General features: G+C 41.6%; 1 protein-coding gene across 3 annotated transcripts in view; it reads right to left on the bottom strand.

Moving 5' to 3' along the window:
- Nucleotides 1-13,944, bottom strand: part of XYLT1 (xylosyltransferase 1) — a 202,621-nt gene that overhangs the window by 65,033 nt on the left and 123,644 nt on the right. For all 3 annotated transcript variants that reach the window (XM_056336295.1, XM_056336294.1, XM_056336296.1), the window contains 2 exons: nt 3,667-3,839; nt 2,810-3,012 (listed from right to left, as the gene is read on the bottom strand). In XM_056336295.1, the coding sequence (XP_056192270.1) occupies nt 2,810-3,012; nt 3,667-3,839 (376 nt within the window). The remainder of the gene's footprint in view (nt 1-2,809; nt 3,013-3,666; nt 3,840-13,944) is intronic.

The following is a 13,944-nucleotide window of genomic DNA, read 5'->3' as shown; positions in this document are numbered from 1 at the left end:
CCTTTATACAGTATGATCCTTGACATCTGCTCCTGGACGTCTCTGCTGAAGGATGAAGGGCTCCTAGCAATTGTAGTGTAGCCTGTGAACATACCAGACTGCTCCCTGGACAGATTTAGGCTTCATCATACAGTATTAACACCATATACTGAATGTGTTTTTCTGACTTAGGAGGCTGGATTAGCTTTTATTATTGGAAGAGAAGTAGTAAAGGTTTCAGTGTTACAGATGGAATGGCAGATGGGAAGCGAAAGCTTAATGTGAAGCAGCTCTGGATAAAAACTATTAATCCACAAAATTCATATGTTTTGATGCAGGGAAACCTAGCAAAAAACATGGCAATATGACTAACCAGTGAGAGAAGCGTAAACTGTCCCAGCCCATTATCTGATAAATCATGGCATGAGGTCTGAACGAAAGAAAAAAAAAACCTTCAAACACCCTATTTACTCTTTCCTGGAAAAAATCAGTTCTTTATGGGATATGCAGAGAGGTAATGCCTTCCTAAAGATTATAAAGAATATTAATTTATAACATCTCCACTATGAAAATGAAATGGATTCATGTATATATTTGATGAGATAACATTTTCCAGGGTTTACAGCTGTAATATTCCATATGCAAAAAATTTTTACAGTACCTATAAGTCACTGTCATTAAAGTTGTAGCACTGAAAAAGGCTTTTTACTTTTTGTGGAAGTGCGTGGTGTGAAGAAGCACCACTTTTCCATCATTTCTGCTAACAACACTTTGGCGGGGAGGGAAGAGGGCACTTCGGATGCCTGCCTGGCTGGCAGAGCCCACCGTGCATTTCTGACAGCATCCGCAACGGAGAAGAACAACCTTCAACAATTCCTCCCGTGAAGAAACGAGTGCCTGGAATTTTCCCAGCTGAATGGCACTTGTTTAGAGTTTGAATGACTGCAAGATACCACGGCACTATTACAAAGAATCCATTAACACTGAACTGACTACAGTCTACTCAACAAATCCAGTGATTGTTTATGGCCATGTCTATAAGTGACTGATCCCATCTGGCCTTGTGATTTAACTTGTTCCACAGGGAACTAAGAGCAGTTGAGACTGCCACACTCACGGTCTCAGCATTACATGATGTTTAGGGTGGACGTAATGCCACAGAAGGATAACTGGATACATCTGCTGGAACCAGTTTATAATTATACTAGACCTTTAGCATTTATTCCTCCTACAATTTATCTTACTTGATTCCAAGTGTCATCACCTACCTCTTCCTTTATGGTCTTCCATTTAGTCTAGTTTTTATCATCAGTGCAGCATTCCTCACCGGGAAAGTGACAGGGAATAACAAACTAGCTTTTCCCAAAACTTAAGAGATACACAGAGAACTACATACTCTCCCTTTCAAGCAACGGTAGCGTGTCAAAATTGTTAGGTCTTTTGCTGTTGGACAACAGAAGCGTTTAAATTGGGTCCAACATGAAATATCAAGATTTAACTCAAACCTCTATGTTCCAATATCAATGCAATCTCTGTGACTCTTGTGCTCTCCCCTTTTCTCCCCAGAGTGTGTTGCATTTCACTGACAGTGCTTAGAAATGGGAACCAGCAACAAAGCCTTTTGTCAGTTTTCACAAAATCCCTCCTAAGGCGTACGCTCATGATTCTTTTCATTTTTCACTTCAGTGGGGATTTCTGTCTGAGTGGCAGCTTCAGGAAGGGACCTATACTTTGAGAGAGATCTTGCAGAAACCTTATCAGTGAAAGGCAGTGAAACCATCTAATATATTTCTTTTCTATGAGTATTAAAAGCATGTTATGTCATCACTCATCAGAAAATCGCCCAAAAAATTTACTTCCCCTCTCATCAATTCATTTCAACATAGAGGGAAACAGAAGTCACAAGGAGAATTTCCTCTTTCCCTCTTCTTGATAATTCTCATAGCTTAAACCCAACAGTTTAAGGACGCTTGGGGGTTTTTTTGGAGTTGTCTTTTTTGGGGTGGTTTTTTTTTGGGGGGTGGTTTTTTTTTTTTTTGTGTGTGTGTGTATTCTGCGTTTTTGTTTTGTTTTGTGGGTTTTCGTAGGGACTACCCACTTTTGCACAATATAGTAAAACTTATGGAATGCAGCTGTGGGGCATGGGTGATGTAAATCCAGAAAGAATATAATTTCACTTAAAATCATGAGCCTTGTCATGTGGCGGTGTGTGAAGTTCTTTGCCTGACACCATCTGAATAAAGATATTCAGGCAATGACTGGTGCTGAAGACATAATTGACTCCTAGCAACTTATTCGTCATTTCTACTATCATTATCCTCTGCAGAAAAAGTACTAAAAAATGCAAGAGGAGATGAATCTATATTCGCATCTTCAATAGTTCCTGAGACATCAAATCAAACTGTTGATCAGAGCTCTGGGAGGGAAGAATCTCTCCATGCCTGGGGGTCATTTGCTGAACTCCAGTACTTCCTGCTACTTTACTCATCCTCTCTTGTAGGTGCCCTTTGCTGGAAACAGCAACTAAATAGAGCAGCCCCTGCTCCCACAGTAGAAGTGAAGAACCAGTGCTGCTAGCCTGCTCAGAGCTGCAGTCCCTCCCAGGTAAGCGGCAGACACACGAGATACAGCAAGGTGACTGTCTCCTTGGCTAAAGTTTGGCTGTCAGACACTAGCATCACCAAGAAGAGCATTCTGCTGTAAGACAGAAAAAACTGCCCCTCTGACCTCTGCTGCTTGCAGCACAGCACGGACATGTCATCCCTTGTATCCTTCAATACATATTTCCAATAGGAAAAAAACATGTACATTCTTAAAATACTCATTGTACCTGATTGGGTAGTCAGCAGCACTGAGGTTAATGAAGAAATCCCATGGCCAGTCATTCATCTCCATTAAGTCCCTCATGGTCCGCAGGTAGGTGGACAGAAGACTTGCTCCTCCCCAGATAGTTGCCATTCTCCAAGAAGTGACTCTCACATTTGGGTACCGGTCAGCAAACTGGAGCACTTGCCGGTGCAAGTAATTGGATCGCTTTACAGGAGAAAAAAGTAACATATTCAAGTTACTCTGTCCATACTTGTCCCTCCCTGTATTCACTAACCACCAACTCTACTTCTTGACTCACTGAGCATTGCCATTGCTTTACCCTCACTTGGTGTGGCGCACAACCTTCTTTTGCTAAATGCTAATTTGGAAATGTAGAGACACCTCTGCTTAATTCTTTTTATTACAACAACTAATCAAAGTAACTACCTCTTACTTATCATTTGTCAACAGTAGATCCCAAAAGGCTTTCATAAAGGAGGTGACTGTTACTACCTCCCTTTTACAGTGTGAAGTAAAGTAACTTGCCCAGGGGACCTCGGGTCAGCTCTCCATCCAGTGGGCCACCACTGTCAGTCTGCATCAACTTATCAATTACTGTTAATGAAATGTACAACAAACAGACATGGATAGATACTCATAGGCATATAAGGAGAAATGAAGGCTGTTACATAGAGAAGATAACAAGAAACAAACAAACAAAAAAAACCAAACAAAAAAGATGCTCCAAATGTATAAAAGATGGAGAAACAAAAAGTGACATGCACTCTGTGAAGCAGAGGTAAAGAGAAGATGAAGATGACAAAGATGGGTAGACTGACAGATGGCAAGACAGGCAATTTATAACCAGTGATATATTACCTTGTCAACATGAATGTAATAAAAATGGTCTTTATGGTAAATAGCCTTAAACATGCGTTGGAGCTGCCGAGAAGCTCTGCCATGAACAACCAAGACAAATACGATCCTGACTGGGTTGGCTGGCATGTATTCTACGGAGTCCTCATCCCACTGTACATTGTTGTTGGCTTTTCCTGTTCAAAAACAAAACACAGGACATCTCTGAGTGTATCCACAGGGCAGGGGTGCAGAGAGTAGTACACATTTCACCGTGGCTCCTTCTTTAAAAGCACTTTCTAAGGAGAAGCGAGAACTCATGCGTGGCACCAGCCTGCATGCCCATCGAGATCGAACCCCTCTCCTCTGCCACCCTGCAGGGTCACCACCCCAGGAGCAGCAGCCATGCCAGTCCTCCCCTGGCAGCCCTACCTGGACAAGGCTGCATGAACACGGGTAAGCACCCAAACGTTTAACAGTCGGCCCTGCCCCATGCCAAAGACCCTTACCTCTCTGCAGCTCCTCAAGGAACATCTATCTGCAGTAGGATTGCTCATAAATTAATGCAACTTTATTGTCCCCAGCTGTATTCAGGCTACCCATCAGGACATTTCCAGCCCCATGAGATACCCTTAACTTTAAATGGGACACAAACAACTTAAATGATTTCTTTAAAAAAACCCTCCACCACTAATTCAAATCAGAGTCAGATGAACAGCATTAAAAGATTAGGAAAAAGCTTAAATTTAATTACTTCTATCATTTTCAGTTTGTTTATTATGGCCATTTGCCTATGCTCTGTCCTACCTGTTTCTCCCACATAGCTGATGGGCTTCCCCATGCGTGTGCTTAGGGCTTTTGCACAGCAACAGGGACAGAAAGGGACTGGGAAAGAAAAAGGTGCCTGCAAGAACTGACAGGGAAATGAAGGGCAATTGTAATGGCTAAAACAACCCATTTTTCTTTTAAACTGCTTTTATTTGAAGCTGATTATGTTCCATCAATGGACTAAAAAAATTTTAGTGGTTTTCATTATATTTTTTGATACCTCTCTTCTGAAATTAGTGGTTTTCTGCAATGATACGTAGAAGGTTAGGGGACTTTAAAATAGTCATATTGTGGGTCTTTTATTTTAAACTAACTTGCTTTCAATACCCACACTATCATTTATCTAGCAACTACTGAGAACAAAATCCTCTTGAATTTTCACCTGAAATGCCACCTCACTTCATTGGGTTTCTCTAATAAATTCCTGTAGTGACTTATTTTACTCTCTGCTATTTTCCTACTCTAACCTCTTTTCCACGTGCTCACTTCTTCACTCTCTTTTAGGTTTAGGTTTTTATAGTCCCATTTTCCACCTGAATACTATTATGGCTTCTTTAATCTAATCCCATTCTTGGCTGCCTGGAATTTCACGAAGGTAAGAACGCTGTATTTTTTTCCATCTGGCAGGATATCTGCTACTTCTGCCCTATGCTGTTACTTCCTTAGGTTTAGCCCGTGGCTGATTAGCACCCTCTATTTTGCAGACTACTCTGTTGATAAAGAACCACCCTGGTTTGCAAATAAGACTAAATTGGTAGGAAACCTTCACTTGAGTACCTGCTTACTAAAAAATACAGTAGGGTTTCAGAGCTGTATGAACTATGTCAAGATCTGAATAGCTCTAGCTACTGCATTTCTATAAAACTTGTGCGTACCAAAGTCTTGCACATCATGTTAATACCTGCATATTAATGACTTGCCTCTCATGTAGGAGCACATCTTCTCAGTGTTAGGACTGAAGGTGCATCAGATGATTTCACTTAACATCATACCATTCAGCAGCGCTACAAATCTAGATGGATTTTAAGGCAGCACTTGCATTTGATGGCTACTTTAGTGCCATCACTCTATTGCCATTTGCCACATGCACTAAAGCTCGCTCAGAGTGCTAATTCAAGTGGCCTCCAGCCCCAGTCACTCCAGTTACAAAAAACAGCTGCCAAGATCACATTTCTCTCCCTGGCCCCAAGCAGCCCCTGACCATATTTTCACCTCTGTTCACTCTTCTCCTCCTTGCCCACCAGGTGCAGAGGAGTCACAGGCAGCTCCCCCTACTCTGCCTTCACTAACATGTGCCACCACCCGCCCTTCCAAGAAAAACGAGTCAGGCCAACACAAGAGAATTCCCATTCTCCTCCTCCCTCCTCCTGCACTGGTCCCTTGGTGCAGTCTCAGTGGGACTGCAGCTGTACCCCATCCCACCTAGAAAGCTCCTCAGAGTGTGGGCACTGCCTGTCGAGTGAACTTTCCTATTTGTTAGGGAATTCCCTTTTTCTAAGATAATTTGCACAGACCGGCGTTCTGTGAAATGTAATAAAAAGCCCACAATGTTAATACAAGGTAAAACAAAACCTGTGAAGAATATTATGTTACAGTTACATCTTATGAGCACGGCTCTAGCCTCGGAAATCGCTTTGCCTATAGGTGAGTGTGGAGAGGGAACGGAGTGCCTTCTTTATGGCCCTCTGGCACAGACCAAATAGCAGCTCTGGCCTGGAAGCAGCAAGACTTGTCCTTAAACTTCCTCAAAGTTCGCAGTTCCGTTACGCAATGGAAATGATGGATAAATGAGCGACTTCTCATACTGCCTTGCTTCGGAGAAACTGCCACACGGAACCTCAGCAGACATGCCAGTGCTCACCCAGCTCATAACACACATTTTCTAGCCTTTGTATCGAAGTGTGTTTATTTTGCTATTGCTTTTGTATCATAGTGTGTTTATTTTGCTATCCTATACTGAAAACAAACCTGGTGTTTTGCTCTGTGACTAAACGCCTTTCACAAACTTCTGAGAAAAGCAGAAGTTGCCCTTCTGGCTTCCTGCTCATAGTGTGCCAGGACTGGCATCAACATATGCTAGCAGGAAAACCTGGACCTATTTCTCAAGTAATAGGAGAACCTCAGCACTACCGCAGTTTCAGCTTGCACTTTCTAGCGCTCAGAGAAATCAATAGTCATAATCAAGAGTTTAATCTTCAGCTATTGCAGTATTACTAAATGCCAGGATAATAAACATAGTGCAATCATTTCATATTTGTTGTAGTGCCACATTATGCTCAATCATCCACCAAGATCACTGAGCCAACCTGCTAATCTTTTACTTCTATTGCTAATTAATGAGATCATCAGACTTCTCTAGCAGCATGAAGCAATCTTTTAATGAATTTTGTAAGCCGTATTATTTTTTGTAAATCAATCCATCAGCTTCTGTTCTCAGCTTGGTATTATGCTGGCTGTTCAACAGAATTCCTCTGCGCAGAGATACCTGGATGCTGCTGACTTCATCTGAACACAGCTCTATGTGTATACCCTGCCCTGATAGCATGAATCAGTGGGCAGAGAACATCAGAAGAGTTATTGCTGTGTAGTTCAGCACACTATTTATTGCTATTACATCCATAAACGCAATCAGAAGCCCTGTCATTACTGCAAGAAGTACTAGCCATAATCACTTTGAAGAGGCAGAGCTCTGCAGTCCCTACTTAAACTCACAGGAGCAGCCCCATCCCTTCAGCGGGACCATTTCTGCAACAGCCAGCTGAGTGGTAGTTGCCAAACTCTGACTTCCACTATAAACTTGTCCTTTTCAAATCTTCACAACTCGTAACGGCACAGCAGGCTGAAAATTTCCAGGCTTGGCTTTTGTCTGAAAATGTTTTCCATTTTGCTTAGAGCAAAACCAGTTTTGCCTTGTTCAAATGGTGCGCAAACTCAAAAAAAAAAAAAACCCAAACCTCAAAACAACATTCCTTAATTTAGAAAACCCATTTTTTTGTGACAGTCATAGAAGTAGTTTGGAATTCTATAAAAACAACAATGAACTTCTCTGAACAATCTACCTGGAAGCCACCAGGACCTGAGGAGAAGTCTTTGTCTGAGGGCTTGGTAACACCAACATTTGTCTGGACCTAGCCAGAACTCTTGCTGGAGTTAAGGTCCAATGATCCATCACAGCAAGTGCCTCATTTGCTCGAGAGAGGATGTTCTGTCTTGCTGCAGTACCCTCCAGCAAAGATACCTTGTGCAGGTGAGGTAACTCCTAAAGCACAGCATGTGTTAATCATACTTAGATGAAAAAGCAATTTCTCCTATGCCAGAATCCAGAAAACTATCTTCAGAAACATTAATCCCAACTTTGAGATGCTAATTTTCACCTCCAGCCTAGGAAATGATTCATTTGTTTCCATGGTGGCTCCTGTGGATGTTTTTAGTGAAAGAAAAGATTTTAGGTGAGCACTGATTTTTATTTTATTTTAAAGTTATTATTACTATTTATCTATAAAATGCCCACTGGTCTATTCCCAGTGTAAGAGAATCCTCTGGCAAATAAGGCTATTCACCAAAAAGCAGGCTGAGCAGCATATGCAACTTTGGTGAATATGTACACTGAGAGCCAACGAGCTGCGCAGAGCTCTGTGTGTCGGGACTCATCCTGCTTGCTGCAAGGCCACTGTCTGCTTCCCTGTGCCTCAGAGAAGCAGCAGGAGCTGATGGCGTTCAGCATTCCAGGGATCAGCACCTCAGCACGCCCGCTGGACCAAGCACATCTACCGCTGAGGTCGAAGAGGGACTGGGTTTCACAAACCAAGCTCCTGAAGAAGATAATTAACTTGACCAGTCGTATGTGTGGCTTCTTTTAGTGGGTTTTAACTTGCTCAGCAAAGTAGGAGAGGTGAAATCAGCTAAGAAGATCATCATGCAACTGTCCATGGGGCACAGGTGTTTGAGAGGGATGCTTAAGGTTTACAGAATGAAATTGTTGCTAGTTATGTTACACAGGTTTCCTTAAAACTGCTGTTAGCCGTACTTTCTATCTGTGAGTTAGGGTTGAGCACTTTGGATAAAATTTCAGAAATCATGCTGCTATTGAAAAGTGGATATTCAATTTTTTTTGCAGTAATACTTTATTTCAACAACCTCTCTCTACTATTTTTCATTCTTGGACTCTACCATTAATTACAGAAGCAATTTATGACCCTCTCTAAGTTAATATGATCAAGTAAGCCATAAGCAAAAATCAATGCAAGGTAGGCGGGAAGCAGTGAGACATAATTTACAAGCACTCAATGGCTAGTCCATTTAACATTTAAGAGGTAGGTTTCAGTAATGTTCTTTCCATGCTGAGCAGAAGCCCTGGCTTGGAACGAAGTTGCTGCTGACGTGGGCATTTTGAATCTGCTTTAATCATTTCAGAGGGTGACAGTATAAACTCAGGGCAGTCGAGAAGAGCCACTGCCTTACAGCGGGACAATATTCCCTTCAGGAGATCACTGGAAGTTTCTCTACCATTTGTGAACTGATAAGCAGCTCTGCATCCCTGCAGAACTTACATGAAAAGCAAAACTCACTATCATTATGGATATAGGTTGAGTTCTGCTGCAACCCAACCCCTGTGCTGGAGAGATTTCTACCTTGTCTATGAACAGAAAAATCAAGTGCACGGAAGAAGGAAGGTAGGAAGATAGAGGACACATGTAGTACTGCTTCATATTCACAGCTGAATCGTAAGAAGATGAATTGTTTCTGTCTTTTCCCAAGGAGGAGGGAAGATAATATTTTGTTTTGGAATCTGAAAGTAAACATTTCCATCTCAGCTTTGTAATCCTTCCATTACAGCTGTTTAACATTCGTGCTACATGTACCACTTCCAAGACTCACTCAACAACCCACTGGGGCAACCATCATCTGCTAAGCAAATCCAGAAAGATACCCCGCACCAGAAAACTTTGTGGACTTTTTTACATGACTTGCAGGATTCATTGTAAATGAAAAAAATGTAAGAACCTTGAGAAGAGAGACAGAAATCTTTTGTATCATAAACCCCATGAAAACACCTGGGATAAAAAAAGGACTGTTTGAAATCAGTCTTGGTACAGAACTTCAGGTTATGTGTACGTGTACACGTATATGTGCTGCGACACCGCATTTATATCCACCGGATTTCAAACAAAACCGGGAGCATTTGGTTTGAAGCAGCCTGCCCTACTGCCAACAAAAACTTTGTTCTATCTTGCGGTCGGTCTCAAGTAGTTACTGAAGCCATTTTTATGATTTGCAAATGACCAACTAATTACCAGATACCGCTACACTGCACTTGCAACACACACTAAACTTAATTTATTACAATACTTATCTAGGCAGGCCAATGTCTCAGTAACAAGCTTGCTTTTCTGACTATTCTAATTATGAAAATGGTAGCATTCCTAGGAGACAAATCTCAATTATTTGTAGTTTTGCTGGAGTGTGTTAGCCAAGCATTTTCTTCCTTTTCCCACTGACTCTCATGAATAAATAAATAACACTCAAAAGCAACAGTAACTTAATTAATGTTGAATTAGAATGAATTTCCTAATAATAATATTTATCATATCAATTAACAGCCAATTAGTGCATAATGATCAGTGTTATTAGGGTGAATACAAAATGCCTTCTAAGTGAGCATTAGGTTATTTTTACTATATTCAGTGACATTACTGGACTTTAGAGACCTAACAGAAAGCAGACCCAACAACAGACAAAACATTCCTTGCAAACACTATTCATTCCTTTTGCACCTTGGTTAGACTGCACTCTTGGAAACCACAAAAAAAAAAAAAAAAAAAAAAAAAAAAAGAGAGAAAGAACACTATTTACAGGTACTTGTACCATTAAAGCCCTAAGAAAATACTCTAATAAGAGATTTTTGGTTCTCAGGGCTGACCAGCAGCCCGTTCAGAGAGGGTCCCCCAGCCCAGAGTCCAAGCTTGTGGAGACCAACCAGCTAATCAACTAAACAGCAGTAATTCCTGAAAGTGCCAGTTCTGTGACAATGCACCCAAGACAAAAGAAAAAACCCAGTCTTGTCTTTACGCAGCAACGTGACTAGTGTCAGGGAAACCTTGTGCTGGTGAGGAGGGGAGAGGTTACAGGCAAAAACAAAAAGGCAAAAAACCCAACCCAAAACAAAAACACAAACAGGCGGTGAAAGGGTTGAGATGAGGTATGTGTTTAGATACCTCACCCACCACTGATTGTTGCTAAGGATGCTCCTTTCAACAGTCCAAAACTGATGAGAACAGGAATTTGTCAGACAAGATAAGTCATAGCACCACTCCCAAGAAAACTGATGACACAAACTGAAGCATTTATAAAACCTCATCAACTATTTGCATTTTCTGGACACAGCTACAGCACTCTGACTTCTACAAAAATGAGACTGCAGCGCTGGAAAGTCCCCGGTCCCTCTGGGCAGCTTGTTCAGCTGGTGTGTGCTGTGGGTGACTGCCCACCCACCCATCCTTCCTGCAGAGCCCCCACAGGGCTGCTGGCACCGAGCTGCCTGCAGTCCCCTGCCCCTCCGGATCAGTGACAGTGGTGAGCTTCACACAACATAATTAGGTGCCTAATTTAACACATCAGACTCTCCAAACTGTCTGTGGAGACAGAAGGAATCTCCAGAGGCTCTTCTAGCGATGGCAGAATTGCTCAGAGTGGCAACCAGGCCCCTTTCTGCTGATAGACTCGGGTTTCTCTGAAGCAATAGTGGTGGACCACATGTACATCAGTCTCCTCTTGGTACCATAAGCTGTTCCCTGGGGACATGGGTGATGGCAGCCCAGAGGTGCTCCCAGGTCCTGCAGTTTACCCTAAGGGCACCTAAATCAGACAATCAACTACTGATTTAGGTGGCCTCAATTACACACCAGAGGATGCCAGCCTTCTGGCTGCAGATGGATTACAACCTAACCTGGACACCAATGCCAGGCTCAGCACCATTCATGCCCAAACCAACACTGGGCTTCAGAGTCAGCTCTTCTCTACACTGAAGCACTTTGCTCCCTTCCTTGCTGGAGAAGCCTTTAGATTGCTTGTGCAGGACAAGAAAACATAGAAAATGTCCTTAGTTCAGTTCAGTTTTCTTCTTCCACCTCAATTCATCAGCAAGTTTAATCCTTCAAGGAACAGAAACTTGAAAGCCAACCAGTCACTACAGAGCAACCAAGGCATACATTAAACAAGAAAGTAACAATATCAACATTTCAAATCCCAAGCATAATAGTGACAGAGCTCTATCAAGGCTTATGCCTCAAATTAGCATTTGAAACAGCCTTTGCTGATTCCAGTGCCTGTTTCTTTTTTGCAGGGTGTCTGGAGACTGGCACATCCGTAACCTTTACTCCATCTCTTCCTGTCATGCTCACAGCACGAATAATCAATAAGGAGTGAAAACATAAGCAATTACATAGTTAAAATAAGTCTCTACTTCACATAACCTCCCAGGAGATATTTATGTACTGCTGAGACTACGAAGAAATGAATAGGTAGATAAAAGCATGTTTGTTACCTGCCTGATCAATGCCTTCCCATTCTGTTTTACTGTGCTGTCATCTTTCAAGTCCTATGTAAAGTGCATTTTCCCCAGATATTCTTAAGAAATGAACAGTTAATCATTATAATCAGTTGGTGTAAGGCCAGGATCAAGTTAATTTATACCATACCAGGACCTGGTTTGCTAACTCAAAATTAATCCTTCCTTTGAGGTTCCCATTACATCTGTCTCCTATTTTTTGAATGCAGAATTGGAAGGACAGAGTGCACCTTTATTCTGTGCCCGAAACAATTACAGACATAATGTTGGAAACAGACCAAAAAAGTCAAGATTTTCACAGGTATTTTACGTAGCTAGTTTGAAGGGGACTAGTTAGGCACTGAGAATAAAAACTGACAGTAGCAAAAGCAAAAATAAGCCCACAAACCTCTGCCTTGTGTCCATGTGCTGTAAAATACGAAAGTTTAGCCTTACCTTTTAGCTGAAACTAGTTGCACTACAAGTTAAATTAATACAAATTTCACAACAGAATCAAAAGAGAGAAGAAAAGATAAACAGCACATGTCTGGGCAGATTCACTCCAAAGCTGTCAGGCTTTGCTTCCTCCTCATCCCTTTGGGTTAAGCTATATGGATTTCAAAAGCTGCAGGGCTGGGACATAGCTGAACACTTCGAAGAATCTCACACTGTGACAATAAAAGATGCGTGAGACATCAGATTCATGTATGTGCAGGTACCATAAATACATATATATGCCTTGTGTGTATATACACACACTGTATATACTGGTAGGTTATTTAAGACATACCTGGAATTGAAATACTTAAACCAAAGTGCCACACCTAAAAATCTACCTTCCCACAGAAACACATGCAGTTTCTGCATTCAGAGTATAGATTTTTCAGCAAGCGTGCTGACACATAACCATAGCTCTTGTCAAACATCCTTTATGTCAAAGGATACAGGTAAACATGGTTTTCCCAAACGACCCAAAGTAAATCCCTCCCATGAACGAGCTGCAGAAGCCTGACCAGTCAGTTTCTGCAGGCTTTTCTCTGCAGCACCAGTGATTTCTTGTTATCTCTGGTCAGCAAAACCAGCACTATACAGGGACATGAGCTCCAGTGTTCGCAGATTCACTTCCAGCTCTGCAGATCGCAGGGCTCAGCTCCACTGGCGCTCCCACCAAGACCAGGACATGTCCAGTCTCCTTGCTTAAAGCTCCCCAGTTTGTCACCCACTGCTTAAGGCTCCTCAGGCCACAAAGTCCTTTTGATGAGCAGAAGTGAGAACCATTAGACAGGAATTAGAGCACTACATACTTTTCAAAGATCCACGCCTTCCCTTAATATTGACATTGATCTATACGATCATTTTACTTTTCTCTGTATTATGTGCATTAAATGAGCTAACTCTATGTAATTGAAGTTTCTAAACAAGTACATAACCTTACCTTGCCTACCGCACAATCACTATATAAAGTACTTCTCATTTGTCCATCTGAATATAACACGAGTTATCTTATCACTGATCTGCTCTTGTACTTCAAGCAAGCTTACTACTATGTATACTAAAGGATGAGTGTGAATAATTTTACCCAACACCGAAGAAAAAGAGAACCAATCTTCTCCTAGCATATTACTTCTCAGACAGAGGAATGCAAAATAATTATGACATTTCCAACAGCAAATAGATTTTACTGTAAGCAAGTAACACTGGTTCCTTTGGCAGACATCGAAATATTACTCATATGGTATGCTAACTTACAATAACATTTTAGCAATAAATAACACCACACTACTTCAGCTAGACTTTAACATATACGGACAGGTCAAAACGCAGGAAAACGGATGTTAATTCTTGCATGGGCCACCCTTATATTGCAAAAATGTTCATTAACATGGAAAATGTTCAGGAGGTAAATAAGTGCACTTTTAGAAAAAGCA

The sequence above is a fragment of the Falco biarmicus genome, chromosome 4 (genome assembly GCF_023638135.1).
Source record: "Falco biarmicus isolate bFalBia1 chromosome 4, bFalBia1.pri, whole genome shotgun sequence".
Lineage (NCBI taxonomy): Eukaryota > Metazoa > Chordata > Aves > Falconiformes > Falconidae > Falco > Falco biarmicus.
This window is presented reverse-complemented; position numbering and strand designations above follow the sequence as displayed.